This window comes from Toxoplasma gondii, chromosome Ia, assembly GCF_000006565.2.
Source record: "Toxoplasma gondii ME49 chromosome Ia, whole genome shotgun sequence".
In the NCBI taxonomy this organism is placed as follows: Eukaryota; Apicomplexa; class Conoidasida; order Eucoccidiorida; family Sarcocystidae; genus Toxoplasma; species Toxoplasma gondii.
This window is the reverse complement of record NC_031467.1, coordinates 51,402-69,128: the sequence shown is the minus strand read 5'-3', so window position 1 is coordinate 69,128 and position 17,727 is coordinate 51,402. Positions and strand designations below refer to the sequence as shown.

At 54.0% G+C, this 17,727-nt stretch overlaps 1 protein-coding gene across 1 annotated transcript; it reads left to right on the top strand.

Moving 5' to 3' along the window:
* Positions 1–228: 228 nt before the first annotated feature.
* Positions 229–16,856, top strand: TGME49_292975 (hypothetical protein; the record flags this gene model as incomplete). Its single annotated transcript, XM_018782176.1, has 15 exons — positions 229–276; positions 1,046–2,266; positions 2,844–3,094; positions 3,821–4,313; positions 4,850–5,962; positions 6,313–6,636; positions 7,191–7,356; positions 7,819–7,928; positions 8,359–10,170; positions 10,439–12,103; positions 12,882–12,955; positions 13,689–13,857; positions 14,542–14,853; positions 15,474–15,871; positions 16,299–16,856. The coding sequence occupies 15 exons, from the start codon at positions 229–231 to the stop codon at positions 16,381–16,383; spliced, it is 8,241 nt and encodes a 2,746-aa protein (XP_018638638.1). The 3' UTR covers positions 16,384–16,856.
* Positions 16,857–17,727: the final 871 nt, after the last annotated feature.

Here is a 17,727-nt window from a genome sequence, read left to right as displayed (position 1 = left end):
TCTGTCTTGTCTTTCCGTCTTTCGGTGCCTCACCTTGCCAAATTTATGTGTTTTTCGTTGTCTCTTCGTCACCATTCGGTCTGTCCGCCTTGAAACTCTCCTTCAGCTCTCCTATCCTCTCTCCCCTTTACTTTCTCTCTTCTCGCATCTTCCTAACTTTCCTCGCCTCGACGCACACTCTGGAGGAAAGAGACACTGTGGGGACCCGCAGGACGGCGCGCGTGACCAATGACCGCCCCGTCTTTGCCGCCAACCGCGGCGTCGGCTGTCGCACGAGTATGTCGCTGAACTGAAGAACGAGAAAACTCACTTTCTCCTGCGTCTCCAGCAGAGACCCGGAGACTGGCGGAGTTCCGACCATGTAACTGAACGGGGAGAGGGCAGAAGAGACTGCTCACATGGCCGGCAGAAGGAAAGCGTGGAGACAGAGAACAGAACGGCAGAGGGTCTCTCTACCTGGACTGTGTAGCTGGGGAAGACTTTTTTGAACGCATGCAGAACGTCGGACAAAGTCGTGCTCTCAGAGTTAGCGTTGATCAATCGGTGTATAATAGAGTTACGCGATTCTTGCGGGATCGCACTCTCTCTGTAGAACATCGCTGCTTTTGTCACTCTGCATCGCTGCTGAGAGCTGCGTGTCAAGGTCCTCTTCTTCTGAAACTTGTCTTGCTCTGTAGACCGTTCGCTGGCTAGCCAAGAAAAAAGGAACTGCATGTTTGTCCCGCAGATTCTGTTCGTTTCAACGCTTTCCTTGACCTGTTTTCCAGGCAGCCTCGTGTGAGGTTTCCGCCCGCAACTTGAAGAGGCTCTCCCTGTGGATCGTCTGCCTACGCGGGAGAAAGGTGTCTTTCCTCTTCACTCCTCATCTCCGTTTGTTCCGAATTTCCTTTCTTTTCTGCTTTTTTCTCCTTCGTACATCGTCCTTTACCTCTGGCGAAGATGCTCTAATGCGTAGCTCAGCGGAATGCAAAAGACTCTCCCCAGTGTATCTCTCCAGTGTATGTCTTCTGCCTTTTACCTCATGTTCGGATCTTGCCTGTTGCAGGGCCTTCGCACGAGGAGCGATGGACGCCGACAGCCATCCCGGAGTTTCGCGGCTCAAAGTGTGAGACGACAGCGCGTATCTCCACCCGGAGCTGGAGCGTCTGCCGCGCCTTCTGCCTTCCCCTTCTCCGTGTCAAATGCCTCGCCCTCGTCTTTTCAACCGCCTCCGTTGGCTACACCGGCGCCCGGCCTCGGGCCAAGGCCGCCAGGAGTCGTCTTGCATGGAGGACCGCCTGAGAGCGCGCGACCCGCGCTTTCCTTCCTTCCGCCTCCACGGCTCGCATCGTCTCCAAATTCTCTCCTTGCTGTTTCACCCTCGATAGCTCGGCCAGTCAATTCTGTCTCTCCTTCTGTTCCGCGTCCCGGCTCTGTGTCTCGTCTGCCCTCGTCCTTCGGTCCTTCCACTTCGTCTCCGGCGAATCCGTTCCCTCCTGGTGAGCCTCGCTCTGCGGCCGCTGCTGTGGCGTCTTCTCCGTTTCTCGCGCCTCTCCTCCATGCGGAGGCGGGGCCGAGGCGTGGATCTCAAGGGCCTTTTCCTGCGGTGGCGAGCAGGGCGAAACCGAGCGCAGGTTCGCAGGCTTCGGGCCTTCGTGCGTTTCCATCGGCGCCTTTCACCCTCGGATCGGCCACCGCCTGGCCGCCGAGCAAGAGCGCAGCAGACTCGAGACGGAGGCTGGGACCTGAACTGACCTCGGCAACCTTCACCTTCGAGGAGTCGCTCTTCTTCACTCTCCTGCAACTGGTCGAGTCGGTCGCGGCCCCGAGCCCAACTAGCGACAAGGCGCGGCGCCGCGACTCTGGGCCTCAGGCCTCATCCGACCGTGTTCGGAGGCCAGGCGAGAGCCCCCCTGACGCCGCCCAAGCCACGGATGCTCTCGGTCTTCTCCGAACGAAACGCACCCTCCTCCTGCAACTCTATGCCATTATTTATGGACAGCCTCAATCGTCGCGATCTTCGTCAGCTGCTTCGCTTTCGTCCGTTTTTGTTCGTCCGAGCTCTGCACAGGCGTCGCAGCTCGCGCGCGGGCCTCTCTCACCTGCTACGTTGGCCTCCATTTTGCCGGATTTTCGGCGCCTCCCGAGCTCTGGGAAAACTCAGAAACACTTGATCGCCTTGACGGAAAGGTACAAACATGTCAAAGACCTCGGCCAAGAACTCAGGCGCGACAACTCCCTCACACCTCGCGTTTGGCTGTCGCTCTTCTACACCCTTCAAGGAATGGTGAGACAGATCCGGGGAGTTCGCGCCAAACAAATGTAGCAGAGCATCAACTTAGATGCACAGAATGAAAACGAGAGCCGACAGGGAGCCCGAGAAGGGGCGAGACGCACGGCGACAGAGACTGCGGATTTTCCAGGGCATGCAGGAGAAAGGGAAGAGGTTTCAAGTTCTACAGCAGGACTGTGTTTTTACTCTTAGTAGCGAATCGCCATAAAACCTAGTAAATACGTGTGTGTGTCAGTGAAATCGTCAGGTCAAGCTACTACAACCTGCGTCTGTCTGCAGGGGACATCTGTATACAAGATCCGGGTCGGTTGTCTCCTTCCTATTGTCACTGTTTGCGGAATACACGAATGGGATTCTGGCTGGCTTGGCACGAGCTTAGTAACTGGATGAGAGCGTTTTACTCTTGTCATGCATAAATAGTACTCGCCTCTTCTGTAGTAGTACTATCAAGCCTCTTTTTCCAAACGGAGTTCTCGGAACACTCACAATTACCCTGTTTCGTTGACTCTCAGCTGCTCCTATCCACTCTCCTGCGTCTTTCCCGGTGGTTTCGCGCCTGTTCCCTTCACAGGGCCCGAAGGACTCTTACGAGCCGCTCTTCATGTTCTTTCTGAGGTCGCTGCTGCCCAGCTTTCCCCACGTTTTTGACGCTCCGAGTGTCTCAGCCTCCTCGGGAGTTGAACGGCCTGACAGAGGCGGCGCAGCCGAGAACGCAGCTGCGTACAAGGCGGAGGAGGACAAAGCCATCGACAAAACTGCCGTTGACTTCGATCCTTTGTTCTTCCGGATCGACCCCGAATCCTTTCTCCCCCTCGTTGATGCGTGAGTGAAACATAAGCCACCCACAACGGAAGAGACCATGGACATCTGTGTGATCCATATTTCTTCTGGCTCGTGATCTCCTTGTTCTGCGGATCTCTGCAGTCTTCCCACGGTTTCTGTCTTGTTGCCGCTGCTCGGGGGCGAAAAGGTTCTCCACGCCCCCTCGCTTAGCAGGCCTTCGTGTATATCTGGTCTGTGTCGTTCTCTCTCTCTCTCGGCCTTGCTCCCTCTCACGAGGCTGTCCTATCAGACTCGCTAGAAAGATCGATGGGGATGCCTTTCCGTCGTTCTGCCCCACAGTGGCTCCATTTCTGACACGTCATTCCTTCTATAATCGATGCCGGACGCAAAAAACAATGATGTTAGAAGAGCCTCTGATCTCACTGTTCATTCCAATGGAGAGTTTCGTCTTGCCAATCAGTGACCCGTTCATTTTCTCAGCTCCTCCCGGGTTTGTCTCCTGGCGGCTCAGCGATTTCTGTTCTGTCCACTTGGTCCGTGTGTCTCTGTTGGTTCTGCGCGTACTTGACGTGAGTCGGAAAATCAAGACGTCAAAGAGTGAACCGTACGCGAGATCAGATTCTGAAGCCGCCTGCAGCACACCCTGTCGACTCCGTCTGCATGCGAACAAGTGGCACCGGTAACAACTCCGTTTGTCTTGCTTTAAGTGTGTTTCAGCCGCAGTTTCGCATCTTATTTCTGTTTGCCTTTCTTTTTTTTCTGCAGGCTAGCTCGAGCGCGCTTGCCGTACGCATCTCTCTTTTGTTTGCAAGGGGCGTTGTCTCTTTGGGGTACGCGTCTCGTGAAAAACGAAGCGGACATGCAGCTAGCTCTGCGCATTCTCCGAGGGATTGCCCTGAGCGTAGCTGACCAGATCAAAATCCCTGCCCAGGCTTCATCCCGACCTGGAAAACTCTGCTCTTCTTCGACTTTGTCGTCTGCCGTCGCTGTGTCACCTCCTGAGTCTTCGTTCACTGCCCCTTCTCTCACCTCGCCTGCCTCTCCACCCTCTGCTTCTTCTACCTCTGCTTCTTCGTCGGGGGCGAGTGCACCGGTTTCATCCACTTCTCGTTCACCGCGGACAATCGATGAGCCTCTCACAGAGGAAGGCTTTGCGCGTGCGAGCTATGCCGTTGTCGCGGCTTGGCAGGAGTTGTGGCTGATATATCAGCGTCTTCCTGACGTCCATCCTTCCAGAAAAATCTCCTTCTTTCTTCAGGTGAGACGCGCTGCTGGCATCCTGCCCAGGGAGGCAAAAACCAAATGGGGCACCGTGGGCGCGCCAGCAGGTGGCAAAAAGGATAGGCGAGACGAGCTGGGGAAGCAACGGGTTCCCGATACTGGCATCTGTCGTCTCGAAGAACAGCTGGCTTGAACATGTCCAAGGGCAAACATGAAGCACACAGAGTCGACCCACGCGAAGCCGAGAGATTTTTGGTAACCCTTCTCGGTATCAATCAGGAAAATCAAGTTTTCTTTTGAGAAAGGCGGAAATATCCTTTCCATGAGCGAGAGACATGTGCCTTTATGTCTTCTCTTCATGACACATGCTTGTGTGTGTAATGTCGTTTCCCTGCTCTTCTGTGTCGCGTCACTGTCTACCATTCTATCCCCATGTTAACTCTTGCATGTCTGCCATCGCCGCCTCTCCCGCCCGCTCCACGTTGGTGTCTCCGTTTTGTCTCGCCGTTCGCCTCTTTTGGCTTCCTTTCTGATTCCGCTTTCCCTCGACTTTTGCGGCCACTTCGCCCCCAGGCGCTTCCGTGGGCGGCGGCGATGCAGCGGACATGCGACGAGGTCTATGCGAACATGCCGACGGACGTCGGGAACCTCGCAGCTCTGGCCTACAGCGCCCGCATGCGCCAGACGTATTTATTCCGGCTGCTTCAAGAGTTGCAGGAAGCAGAGAAGAGAGGCGAGAGCCCGGTGCACACTGGAGACTTGAGCCGAGCGGTCGTTTCTGCGGCGAATACGAGCAGTAACGAAGGTGTGGCCTCGCTGTCTCCATCAGTCTACCCCGCTGCGCTCTATGTTTCTCTGCCGTCCCTCGGCAAGGCCCAGAGCTCCCCTCTCTCCACGGCCTCCCAGTCTGTGCCCTGCGATTCGCCTGGAGTCGTTTTGTCTCCCGTCAAGGCTCAGCCGTCTCCTTGGCAGGCGCGGGTCTTGGGCGCCGCTCCGCTGCTGTCGCCCCACGGTTTGGGCGACGAGAGGGAGGGCGACTGGGCGCGCGTCGCGAAGGGCCTCTGGGAAGGCAAGGGCCTCTTTGGAGACGGCGTCGAGTTTCTCCAGGCCTCCCACGAGCTTCTCTCCGACTGGTCCTTTCTCTGGGCGATGCCCGGAGAGGCCGAACCAGTGTGGCTCAAGCTCGCGGCGTTTTCCTCGCTCGTGCGCGTCGGAGTGTGTCCTCGCCCTCCGTCTACGAAAGAGACACTGGACGCGAGACAGGAGCAAAGCTGGGGTCCGGAAGAAGAAGGAGAGTTGTCTTGTTCCAACAAGCTCCCGAAAGCAGAGTCGAACAGAGCCGACAGACCTGCTCTTCTTCGCTCTTGGGAGGCGCGCATGCAGACCGAGTTGGAAGCCGGACTCGCCAAGCGCGCCGGGCTCTCTACCTGCCACGGGGGAAGCCAGGGGAAACCTGCGGGGCCTCTCTCTGCCTCCGCGTCACCGTCTGGGGGACAGGTGGAGACAGAAGGGGAGCTGAAGAAGGTGGAAGAAGACCCCGACAGTGCAGAGTGGCTGTCTCTACCTCGAGCTCTTGTCGCTCTTGAACACCTGTATTGCCGAGCTGCACACGAATTCTGTCGGGCGCCGCAGCATGCAATCGACCAGTTCGTTCGCACTCGCCCTAGGGACTTCATTATGCTCATGGTAGGTGGCAACGACTCGCAGTTTTTACCACGGCCGTCGCCTCCGTGTCATCGTTCTCTATCGTCCTTTTGAGTTTTCAAGGACACGGGGTGTCCGTCTGTTTGTCCCTGACTGTTCTTCTTCTCTTGAATTTTCCACTTTAGTCTCGCTTCGCCAGAAAGGCTTCTGCCGTTCTACTTTGCCGTGCGTCTCTCGTCAATTTCCTTCGAACTTGGCGAGTCAACCAGGATCGGCTTCCTTGTTTTTGTATGAGGATCGTCGCCAACCTTCTTCATCTTCTTATTTCTCCCCGTGCCATCTTCGGTCACCCCACTCCGAACCGTGGTCTGTTGTCGCTCTTTCCTTCCCAGTTGGTGTCGTCTTTCCCCTCGCCAAGCCGCCGCGTTCACACGCCTCTTCCAGCAGTGCTGTCTGCCTCTACCTCGGCTTCGTCGAAGCTTTCCCTGTCTTCGCTCCTCCTGTCGCCCTCGAGCGTCAGTACACCGCAGCGTCTCGCGTCTTCGTGTTTCCTGCCTTGCCGCCACCCTGTGGCGCCGCCACTTTTCTTCCAGTTCCAAAACCTCATTCCTCGTCTTCCGCCGTTCCGGCAAGATGAACGCGACGATCGCGGCGTCCACGTGGCGGCCCTGACTCTCCTCGCCGTTCGCTGGCGGTGGGTGTGTACATGGGCATCGGTGAGTCTGTGAAAAAACCGCAAAGAGCGAAACAAAAGGGCCTACACAGGACGCTTCTTCACAACCGTGGCCTCAAAAAGAGTCTTTCCAGAGCGGGGGATCTGTTGCTAGGGTTTAGCGTTTTCTAACGCTCGAACGCTGCGGTAAAAAGTCGTCGTCGTGGCGAACTTTTGCGAGATCTTGAGTTCGCCTCGGGTCGAGTCCTAGTCTCGCAGTGCGTGTGTCACACTATAAAGGCATGCTAGGCCAAAACACAAAAACGTTCCTTCGTATGTGCATCTACACATGCCTATATATATATATATATATATATATATATATGCAAATATAGGGGAGGAAACACAGTATCCTCTCTGAGCCTCGCGCCTTCGACAAGGGACTAAAATTGTTATTTTTGAAGCATTCCACCAATCCATGTATGTGCCGTTATATTGATTTGAACTATTGAGAGCTTGTGATGCGTATTTACTGGTCTGTTCCATCTCGTTTCTCCGCCTCTCTTCCCCCTTCTTTCTCTTCCCCCCCCCCCCCCCACCTGAATGTGTGTTGATCAGGACGGGAGCACATCCGCAGCAGGAGGCCTGAATCGCGTCCTGCCTCTGTCGCGTTTCGAGCACTTCATGAAGGCAGTCAGCGTGCTCTACTCGGAGGCGCTCTACACTGCCCGTCTCTTGCTGCCTCACCAGCAAGAGCGATATCTTCTCCTGCAGCAGCTTCTGCGTGAGTGACTGACACTACGGCAAGTGAACGCGGGGGCCCGTGAGGACAGAACAGAGAGGCGACAGAACCACGAGCTAAAGCAATGAACTCAGTTGATTAGTATTAGGTTTGACATTCAGTTTCAGAAAATGGGTTCCGCAATTGCTAGCGTTCAACACAACACAAAGAATTACGAGGAGTATCAAGTTCTCCTAGTATTATTCGTGGCGTTAATCTGTGGGCGGAGGATGTGGTAACTGAGTGGTACCAATCTATGGGAATTAACGTGTTCACGATCATGGATTTAGTGCCCATTCAGGAAGGGATGGTATGATCCCCAGCTGCTGGTCCGTGGTTGGGACTGGGGGTTTATGGTTCTTCGCTGTGAGAACGCCAAATCGTCCGTGTGTAAAAAGATGGTGTGTCCCGGCAGCTGCGGACTTGGCATGTTTCTTGTGTTTGTTTCATGTTCTCTCTCTGTAGGCCACCTCGGATACACTCCACACAATCGCATCGGTATTCACCAGCTAGCCACCCAAGGCGGGCCTCGAGCTGCAGCGAATGTCGTCTGTATGCTAGCGGCAACGCGCGAGGTAAGGTAACGTCGTGCTCCCTTTTGTTTTTGCTTCTTCGTTTCTTTCCTCGCATAAGATATACTCCGTCTTTCCGTTGTGTACCTGCATTCTTCACCGTTGTGTTACCTGCCGGTTCCTTTCTCGGTGTCCTCCTTCCCGAGCAGTCATCTCCCGCTCACGCGAGGCGTTTGAACACTCTGTCTGATTTTCGATGCGCAATGTAGATGGGTACAAAGAAGTTGAAGTCATGTGCAGTTCCCCCTGTTCCCTCTCCCCTTTGCGTTTTCCGGTACATCTCTCCACTTTGTGTTCGTTATTCGGACATTCGCCCTGTTTGGAGGGTTCTGTGTGTTTCAGGCCAGCTACGCGCGGTTCGTTTTGTAGGTCTGTTTCCTTGGTTTCTCTCAGTCGTTCTGTGTGTCGATCTGTCGAGTTCCTGCTTCCTCAGATGCATGCAGCGACAGGGTTGCGTCACACGCTGTTCGAGGTGCTCTCGTCGTTGTTGTCCAACCTGTTCTGCAAGGGGATTTTCTTCTGGCCCTCGCGATCCCCCGGTCCGCCTTTCGTGCCTTATCCCCTTGACGCTTGCTCGCACGCTCCCGCCACCAAGCCTCTACTTCACCTGCCTTCGACGTCTTCTGCCTCTGCTTCTCCATCTTGTTCGCCTCGTCCCGAGCGAGGGATAGAGTTAGTTTTCGCGCCCAGCCCCGTCACACTGCTGCCGTATCTCCATTTGGTGGCGCTCGACACATCTCAAGCCCGATCTGTGAATCCTCGTGTGTCTTACCTGCGCCGCACCATTCGCTTGTATCAGGTGCTGTTTGAGGCATGTCTCCGCACCCCGGGGGCCGAGGGAATGGGGCCACAACAGCTTATTTCCCAATTTGCGACTTCTCAAGCTGGAGCGGCAAGTCGTCGCGGTGGAAGTGAAGTCGCGTCTTTCAAGGCTCCGGACTATGGTCGTGAACACAGCCCAAACACTCCTCTCGCGTCTCCGTGTTCGCCGTTGCCTTCTTCCCCGACCCCTTCGCCCTCGCGCCCATCTGGCGAAACCAAAGAGGCAACAACATCGTCTGCATTGTCCGGAGAACAGAGAGAGCATTCCAGGCTGGTCAAAAGCGCGGCCCACCGAGAAGATTCAAACAAGAAACGTGAGACAGAGGCAGAGGTCACGCTGTACGGTTTGACAGAGGCATCGGTTCATCGTTCTTGGGCGGTGCCCTTGGCCCTGAACGCGAACGTCGAGTGCGCCTTCCACCTGCCCCTGCTTTTACCGCATCTCTTGAACATTTGGAAGGAAAAACTCGATGCACGACGCTACAGCGCTCTCCGGAGTTTGTTGTTCCGGTCCACTCCACAGCAGGCAGAAGCTGCTGTCAAAACTGAGGGAGAAACGCGGCAAACACGAGGCAACGCCACCCATGTGGAGCGCAACGTTGAGGACGCTACAGCGGGGACGGAAGCCCGCGAAGAGACGACCCGCGAGTCGGCTTCAGGCTCCCCAGGATCGAAGCCTGTCTCCCCCGAGCTCGCTGTCTCCACTCTGGTTCTGTTCCTCTGTCGAGCGGCGAGGATTCCATTGCCAACTTCTCTGATAAAGCAAGAAGGGCGCCCGGCGGGGCAGCAGCCCCACGGACAAACAACGGAGACAGAAAGGACGACCACGGGGACGCCGGCGAGGGGAGACGACGAACAGGCGGGAGCCGAAGCAAAAGAAGTCAGAGGGACGAGATTGAAAGATGGAGAGCAAGAAATCAAAGTCGCTGAGGAGTCAAGTGGAGAGGGAAGCGGAGGAAAGAATGGACTATGGGTCACGAACACTGAACAACAGGAAGAAGTCCTAATCGTGAATGGAACAGGGCAAACGGGCGATGCGGCGCAGGCAGCAAAGAAAGGAATGGAGGACTCAGAATTCGTTTTGGACGACGAAGCGGCAGACCTAGCTCTTTCTTCTCTCAGATTCGACGACGACGGGAATCTCGTCATTCCGGCGGAGGAGAAAAGCGAAGGGGTTGCGAAGCCGACAGAGCAGGAGCAACACGAGACCGCCGAAACAACGATGGAAGGAGACACACGAGCTCAGGATAGTCTCCATTCCCAACAGGAGATTTTATCTGCATCATCTCACGGACTGCAGCGAGCTGAAGAAACAGAAGGAATGCAGGAGTACGAGGCGGAGCCTGGGACGACCCTGGATTCGTCTCGATTTGCTGAGCCGCTGCGGCACCTCACCCTTACGACATTGGCGACAGGAATGACTGTAAGTCAATTGAGAGGGTAGCGCTGTCTTTCTCTCGGTCGACGAAGGAATCATCCGGCGCAATGAAAGACAGGACAGCACACTGTAGATCTTTGCTTCTGGTGCTAGGCGTCGTCTTGTCCCACACGCGTACCAACGGCGCGTTTCCGAGCCCCTGACAAGACTCTTCTGGCACTATCCGTGAGTGCGTGCCTGCAAAGAGGAAGATGTGGCAGGTTTTTTATGTCTAATTCAAGGTTTTCGTTTGTCTCTCCTGTCGCGTATTCAGGTGGTTGATGAAGAGCTTCAGTGTGTGAACGAGGTGATTCACCGTCTCAGTGCCAAGTTTGGGTCCTCCATTTCTTCCCCGGCGACGGCAGAGACGATCGATAAGGACCCGTTTTTGTCCGCGTGCTTCCATCCCTTCCCCTCCATAACTGCTTACCAAGCAGCACTTTCTTCGCTCTATGACGTTTTCGACCTCCTCTTTGTGGAGAAACTGTCCTCTGCCTCGGTCCCCGAGCTTCAGCTTCTCGCGCTGAACACTCGGCGCGTGATCAAACTGCCGCATTATCTTCCTTTCCCCTCACGAGAAGATGATCGGAATGTTTCGGGTGCCACTGGAGCCTCTGGTCTTCCTGGAGGCGAGGAGATTACAAGCGGCTTTGCCACAACGCGAGGAGAGGCAGTGGGCGTAAGTGACGGAGGCGGAGAGATTGAAGAGGCCGACGGGGCCAAGGAGACGCAGAGAGAGCCCGAGGACGATGAAGAAGAAGAAGAAGGGGAACGAGGTGTCAGGAAGGCGACGAAGAAATCCGAGGCGGAACGCGTTCACTCTGGTCGTTGGGAAGAGGCGATGAAAGACAGAAGAGAATTCTTCTATGGTTCTCTCATGCAAGCGCTCGTGCTGCGCCTAACGAAACTCAACTCAACCCTGCGTAGGCCTGAGCTCGGTCACGCGAGCGGTGGGGAGGATTCGGTGGCGACAGGGGGAGAGGTAGCGATGCGAACGCAGGGCGAGAGGCCTGGTGACAATCAAGTATTGATGAAATCTCGGGCGGAGGCCGTGTCACTCTTCGAGCTTCTTCTCCACATGCTTGCGGGTTCGCCTCTCCCTGTTCAGCGCGAGTTGTTGTTCCTTCTCCTGCAACGGTCAGACGCCAACACCGAACACGAACACCTCGAAGAAGGAAGGACAGGGGTGCAGGAATCGGCTTCTTTCGATGATGTAACTTTTTCTCACATCGGTGGATCTGCGCCAGAAACAGGTGAAGAGAGCAGCGGTTTCTCCGACGAAATGAAGGAGAGGCAAAACTTGCTTCTCCACCTTTCAAAGCCGTTTGAGCTGCTCTGCGACGCAGTGCCCTCGATGTCGGAATGTCAACTCTACCGCTTCGTTCTCGCAGTTGCCCGTCTAGATCTCCTTGGATGTCTCTTCCCCACAGCCGAAGAGAAGCGCAGGTCTGCTTTGGGGTATCCCGCGGTTCCCATGGCTGCTTCCGCGCTTGCCTCCCCTGTCTTCTGCGCTGCTCCTGTTGCGGCCGAGAGACAGAGACGCCTAGGTCCACTTTGCCCACCGGGTGCGCCCAGCGAACAGAGTGGTGATGGGGAAGAATCGCCGTATACAAACGACGTTAGAAGTCGTGGATCCGCTCCTGCGCTCACTGCGCCACCGGTGAAGCTTCATCTCCTTCTTTCGCTGGATATGGAAGGAAAAGAAGGTATCGGCGACGCCGTAGAAAGTGCGGTGCAGGGCGCGGATCGGGGCAGCAGGGGGCTCCGAGAAGAGACTCGTAGGGAAACATCTGGCAGAAAACAGGAGGCGGAAAGGACAGTGCAGCAGAGCAAGCGGAGAGAAGAAAGGCGACTTGCTGCGATGCACTTGCAAAGGGCAGTCGAGGGAGCTCTCAGGTCGAAGCTCGCGTGCGGATGGGCAACGCTTTCCTTCTCGGAAGTAAGACAAACGAATCCCCAGCTGTTGACACAGCTGGCAGAAGCTAGCCCTGGCGCACAGAAACGAGGTTTCCGTGTGGCAAAGCCAAGTGTGATGGGTGACAACGAGGACGAAACAAATATACGCATGTGGATGCGTTAGTGGAGATTTTTTTGTGGAGACTTTACGGAGATGCGTCATTTGAGAGGTCGTGAACGTTCTCGCGGATCAGACAGAGCAAGCCTCCCTAACGGCTTCTCTAATGTCTGTGTCAAGCGCCCGCGCAGCTGTTCATGAAAAAGAAAATACAGAAGTACCTGTAAGGAGACACGCGCGACAGAAGAAATTCTGGATGTCGAAAAGTCCGACAGCTCACGTACGTGGGCATATGGTCACAGAACCGCCCCTTCGCCGTCAGTCCTTCACTGGAAGTGTACACCCAAGTGTTTGCATAAATGCATCTAAATTTCCACAGTGGTGAGTGACACCACGACAAATGGCAGCTCGGGAATAGAGAGGTAAGAACGCGCTTGCTGCCGCGTTCTCGCTTTCGGTTTCTCGCTGCGTGTACATGTTCGTGGAGTTGCTCGTGGACACGCACGTTGAACTACAGATTTTTTTGCAGAGGAACATGTTCTCACTTTTTATCGTGGATGAAAGGCCTGCTCACACGTGGAGCTTAGAGATCACAGGAAAAGACAAGTTCGTGTGTCTTTTACGACACTAAAGTTCCAGCACTTTTCGATGCAATCGTTTCTCAGAAGGATGTGTGTTCATTGGTTGTCGCTGGTGTGCGCAGGCGACAGGTCTTCTGTGGGCGTTGACTGTCATGCCGGAACCTAAAATGGATCTACTCGTCCTTCTTTTCGACAGGTATGTCGACTGCGTTATCCCTCGTGGCATTCCCTTGTCGTTTGTTGTCCGTTGCTCCCCGATTTAACAGCTCTGTGTTCGTTCGTGACTTTTTCGGTCTCATCTGCTGCTCGTGTTCCACGTCTGCCTCTGCGTTTCAGATTCCTGGGTATGTCGAAATTCCTTCTACGTTCATGCCATGTCTTTCCTTCACGTTGCGCAGTGTTTCTGTGAGAGACGCGTGTGCGAGCGATGGAAGGTCGCCGTGTCCGTAGCCTTTGGGTTTTTTCGCTCTTTCTTGTCTCTGTAGTCGCTTTTTCACCATGCCTGTCGATGCTGCGAACCAGTAGGCGTCGACGGTTCGTCTTCCGCGCAATGTGACTTCTCTCTTCTGCCGTCTGTCCTTTCTCTCCGAAGGAATGCGTCGGAGGCGCAGCCGTCAGTCTACAGCATTCCACTCTCTTCCGTTCATCTCCTGGACTTATTTCGGCTCCGGCGTTCTCGTTTTGGCGTGTGGTCGCCCTTCGGTTTCCTTCCGTTATGTCACGAATTCACGATACGTTTTTCAACTGCGGCCATGGCCACAGATCACGCAAACGACACCGTCCGCGTCATCTGTCTCGGTGCATCGCCTCCCGCCGTTTTGTTCTGCCTAAATGTCTGTTGCATGCGCCATCTGTGAGAATCTGATGGAACGCAAGCGTGTCGAGTTCCCCATTTCTCTAGCTGCTTTCTCTTCGTCTGGTGCCGACAGGATTGAATCGTTTTTCAACGTGGTATTGGAAGAACAACGAATTATCGAGCAGCCCGCGGACCTCCCTAACCATATCCCTTTCCTCACCTCGGGGCCGATCTATCGATTTCTGGCCACACATACACCGGTTGATTCGACACGACTAAGAACAGCGTGTGTCTCTCTTCTGGTAAGCTTTACACTCCTTGATCCCAAGCCACGAACTTTCTTTCTGCCGTCGTAACAGCGAACCATCTGGGTGATCTATCCCGCGTACCATTCTCCTGCGAAGTGACCTCGATTTCGGTGTCGGAGCACTTTCCGTGCGATGCAGCGGTATCGTTGCACTTTTCACGTTTTTGTGACCATGTTCTTGTGTGATGGAACCGCAGAAAGGAACTGAATTTTGGCTTCTTCTCCTTGCATCTCTGGCGTCCGTTTCCGGGATACGATAGGGTAGCATCTGAACCTCCGCCCGATACTTTCGTCGTTCTGCGTTAGTGATCAGGACACATCAGTTTGGGTTCTAAGCGAGAAGCAACGCCCTGGGGTGGGCTCTCGGCTCTTCTTTCTCTTACTACTGATCCTTCAAATTTGGCAGCTGCAGGCGCTCGCGTTTGATCCACTTTTGTAGGTCATGCCTCAACACTTTCTGCCGCAAATTCGACACTTTGGCTGAGGTGTAGAGACTTCCTCGACTTCGTTTGTCGTCAGTCCTTTGTTGGCGGGACGACAGGACGTGCTTGCGTGCTGCTTCTCTGCAGCATGTGTGTTTCTCGTTTCTGCTGGCGTGCTCGATTCTCTGGTCGTGTGTCCACTCATCCGCTGCTTTCCTGTGTTTCGTTTCTCTCTTTGGTCCTTCAATCTCCTTCAGCATGAGGGGGATGCCTCTGTCGTGTCGTCTCTGCAAGCTCGATTCCCTCTCTGTTGGGTCGCTCTGGAGGTGCTGTCGTCGACCCGCTTCCACCAGGAAAGAAGCATTTTTTCGGACACCTTTGCGACGTCACATTCTGGGAGAACTCCAGATGAAGGAGAACATGGAAGTGATTCAGAAGACGAAATCGACGGGCAGGGAAGAAAGACGACCCAGTGCGCGACCTCTGCTGTTTCACCCCTTGCGCAGTCTGTCATTCGCATGACACAAATGAAGCACGGCCTCTCGCTCCTATGGGCAACAGATTTCCAGGCAAGGAAAAAAACGAGAAAGGACGGAAGGCAAATATGAGAAAAAAAAGAGCGACAGTGGGGGGAGCGGGTTTCCCAGCGTATCGGGATCCGACAGTTCAGTAGACAGAAATCACAGAAAAGACCGCATGCAGTCAGGATTGGAAATAGAAAAGAGACGAGTAGTGAAAAATATCTTGTCGTCGTGCTTGAATTGTTTCATATCGGAGGTTCTCTTTTTGTCGTACTCTGGTTGGATATCTCTACTTTCAGTCATCCCTTGCTCTCTCCACTTTCGATGAATTTTCGTCCGGTATGCTCGGTGTTTCGTTCGCGTTTGGTGTTTGACTTCACCCTGACTCATTGTCGGTCGTTATTTCGTTTCGTTCGTTCCTTTTTCCTTCGCTCCCCGTATCTCTTGCTCTGTTCACCCGCTTAGGTGGGGTTCCCCTCGTGTTGTTTGACCACCAGCTGTCCACGTGGATGCACTGGTTCGTGCTGTTCATGTTTTCGTTGTACGATCCTGCTTCGGGTTCCCGTTTTATATTGCCGTTGCGTTCGTCCTCGCTGTCGTTCCTTCCATCGATGTTGTCATCTGAGTCTTTTGTCCGCGTTCTGTGCGTTTCTTCCATGTCCGCTCAGATTCCAGGACTTCCCTTTCACTTCGATTTGGCTCTTCCGAAACAGCGTATCGTCTTCCTCCTCGGGTCTCACTGTGCATCGATGCCTCTCACTGATGACACAGATGCGTTTGATCCTCTATCGTGTATAAGCGGACTCGAGCCTGATCTCGTTTCTGCCGTCCCAACGCTTCCTCTTGTCGTTCAGCGGCGGGAGACGAATGCAGACGGAATAACTGGAGGGAAAGGAGACGCTTCCGGCAAAACCAGGGATTTTAACTGGGAACTGTCAGAATGTGTCGTGGGATCACCGCGATCAGGAATGAACGAAATTGGCGAACAGAAACAGAAGTTTAGGGATGCTGGCTCCTGTGGGGGACGGCGCCTCATTAGACGACTCACCGAAAAGGCAGGATACAGGTAAGATTGAAACAGACAAGACAGCGATGCGTCAGTTGTGAACATGCACCGCAGACGCTCGAGAGATTTGACGGATATACGTCTGCGGGTTTTGACATTTTGCCAACACGCAAATGAAAGAAGCGGAAAGATGTTCCATAGACAGGCACGCGTCAAGAAAGCGAGCTTCAGTTTTGCCTTGTGCGCTGTGTGTATCATGTGACAGCTTTTTCTGAACATCTTGTTGACGTTGGAGTGATCAATAATCGGACGCGACGTGTTTCTGTTTATCTCGTGGGCAAGTTCGATGGTTACTCTGCACAGCTCGTGGGTGTTCTTGGGCCGGGGCACGATGGAAGTGCCTCTTGGGGAAAAAAATCTGGAAGATAGTTGATTTCGCCTGTGATTGCCACATAAAGCGGGTGTTCCTCGTCTCTTCTCCGTTCAGGCTAATCGAGGTCGAGGCGCCCGATGCAGCCCAACTGGACGCTGCCTTGACCCGTATCCTTCAAGTCGGTGACCACCTATCATGAGCGAACGTACGATTTTTCACATCACTGACCCCCAAGCAAATGGACGGCGGGTTTATGGATGCTTCCTCGCATCAATTGGGTACACCTGTATGAGCAGTTTTCCAGGAAATGCTTGCGCGCACCAACAGTTAATGATCCTCTGGCACGTTTTATAATGAAGTCTGTCTCATGCTAGAGTCTCAAGGTGCAGGGAATAACTTCTACAGGTATAGCGGCGTGTGTCTATGTGTAACTATGCTTCGTATATTTGCAACTCATATATATACTCACGTGTATGCAGACATTTTACACGGGTGCACACTCGTGTGTTTCAGATTGTTTTAGGCAGTTTAAGCTCTGTCCAGTGATTTGTTAGATGGCTGGTTTTTCGAAATGACCCACAAACCTCGCTAAAAGCACCTCCGTGAAGTCGCCTGTGTGGCGAGAAATTTCCGTTCAGCATCATCCTGAAACTCCGCGATGTTCCAGAAATTCTACTTGGTGAACATTTGATAATTTCTCAAATATTCGTGCTGTTGTGACCGTTGGTTCACTACTCTTGTTCTTGCCAGGCGGCAGGAAGGGCTGAAGGCATGATCGGAACACGAAGCAGAGACTTAGCCAGAGATCTCTCATCATGAATATCAGTAGTGAAGCACTAATCTTGACTTACTCCTCTGCTCTGATTTAGTTACAGAAGGGTCTCAGTGGGGATGCGCCACGGGTCCTCCTTCATGAGCAAAAATTAAATGAGAGGACACGGCAGAAGACAGGGAACTGATTTCGACGTTTTCTCGTAGTGCGTGCAGTCATCACTGCAAAAACACCCCCGCTATCCGTCTTCGTGGCACCGCCGTCAAGAATGCATGTAGCGTCGTACTGTCTGCATGAGTGAGTCATTCAAATTCCGACAGAAAGATCGTCTTCTTCACGAAGTGATGCAAACGCGCGGAACGGTTAAGGCGTGTTCGGGTGGCGCTGTCTCCACAGTGCCGCCTCGTGGAAATATATACTGCTGGCATTCTCTGTCATGTATTGGCAACGCCAGTGTAGGTATGTACCAATCAGAATCGTATGCTACCTTCGAAAAATGACGAATCTTAACTAATGTTTTCCTGGGTGCCTGTGTTGCGTGACTAGCATGAAAGAATCAACTGCCGCAGCCAGAATACTTTCAGCCTGAGGCGGCGCCTCTGAAGGCGGATGTCAGCATAAATGGTATCCGCGAACTGAAATGGATAAGAACGCCTGCCGATAATAGATGCACACGCTGGGACATGACGGAGGGAATGCGCGGAAAATTTATATTACGTTTGGTGAGATGAAAACAGTTACAATACTATGGCTTTATCCGTATTATACGGC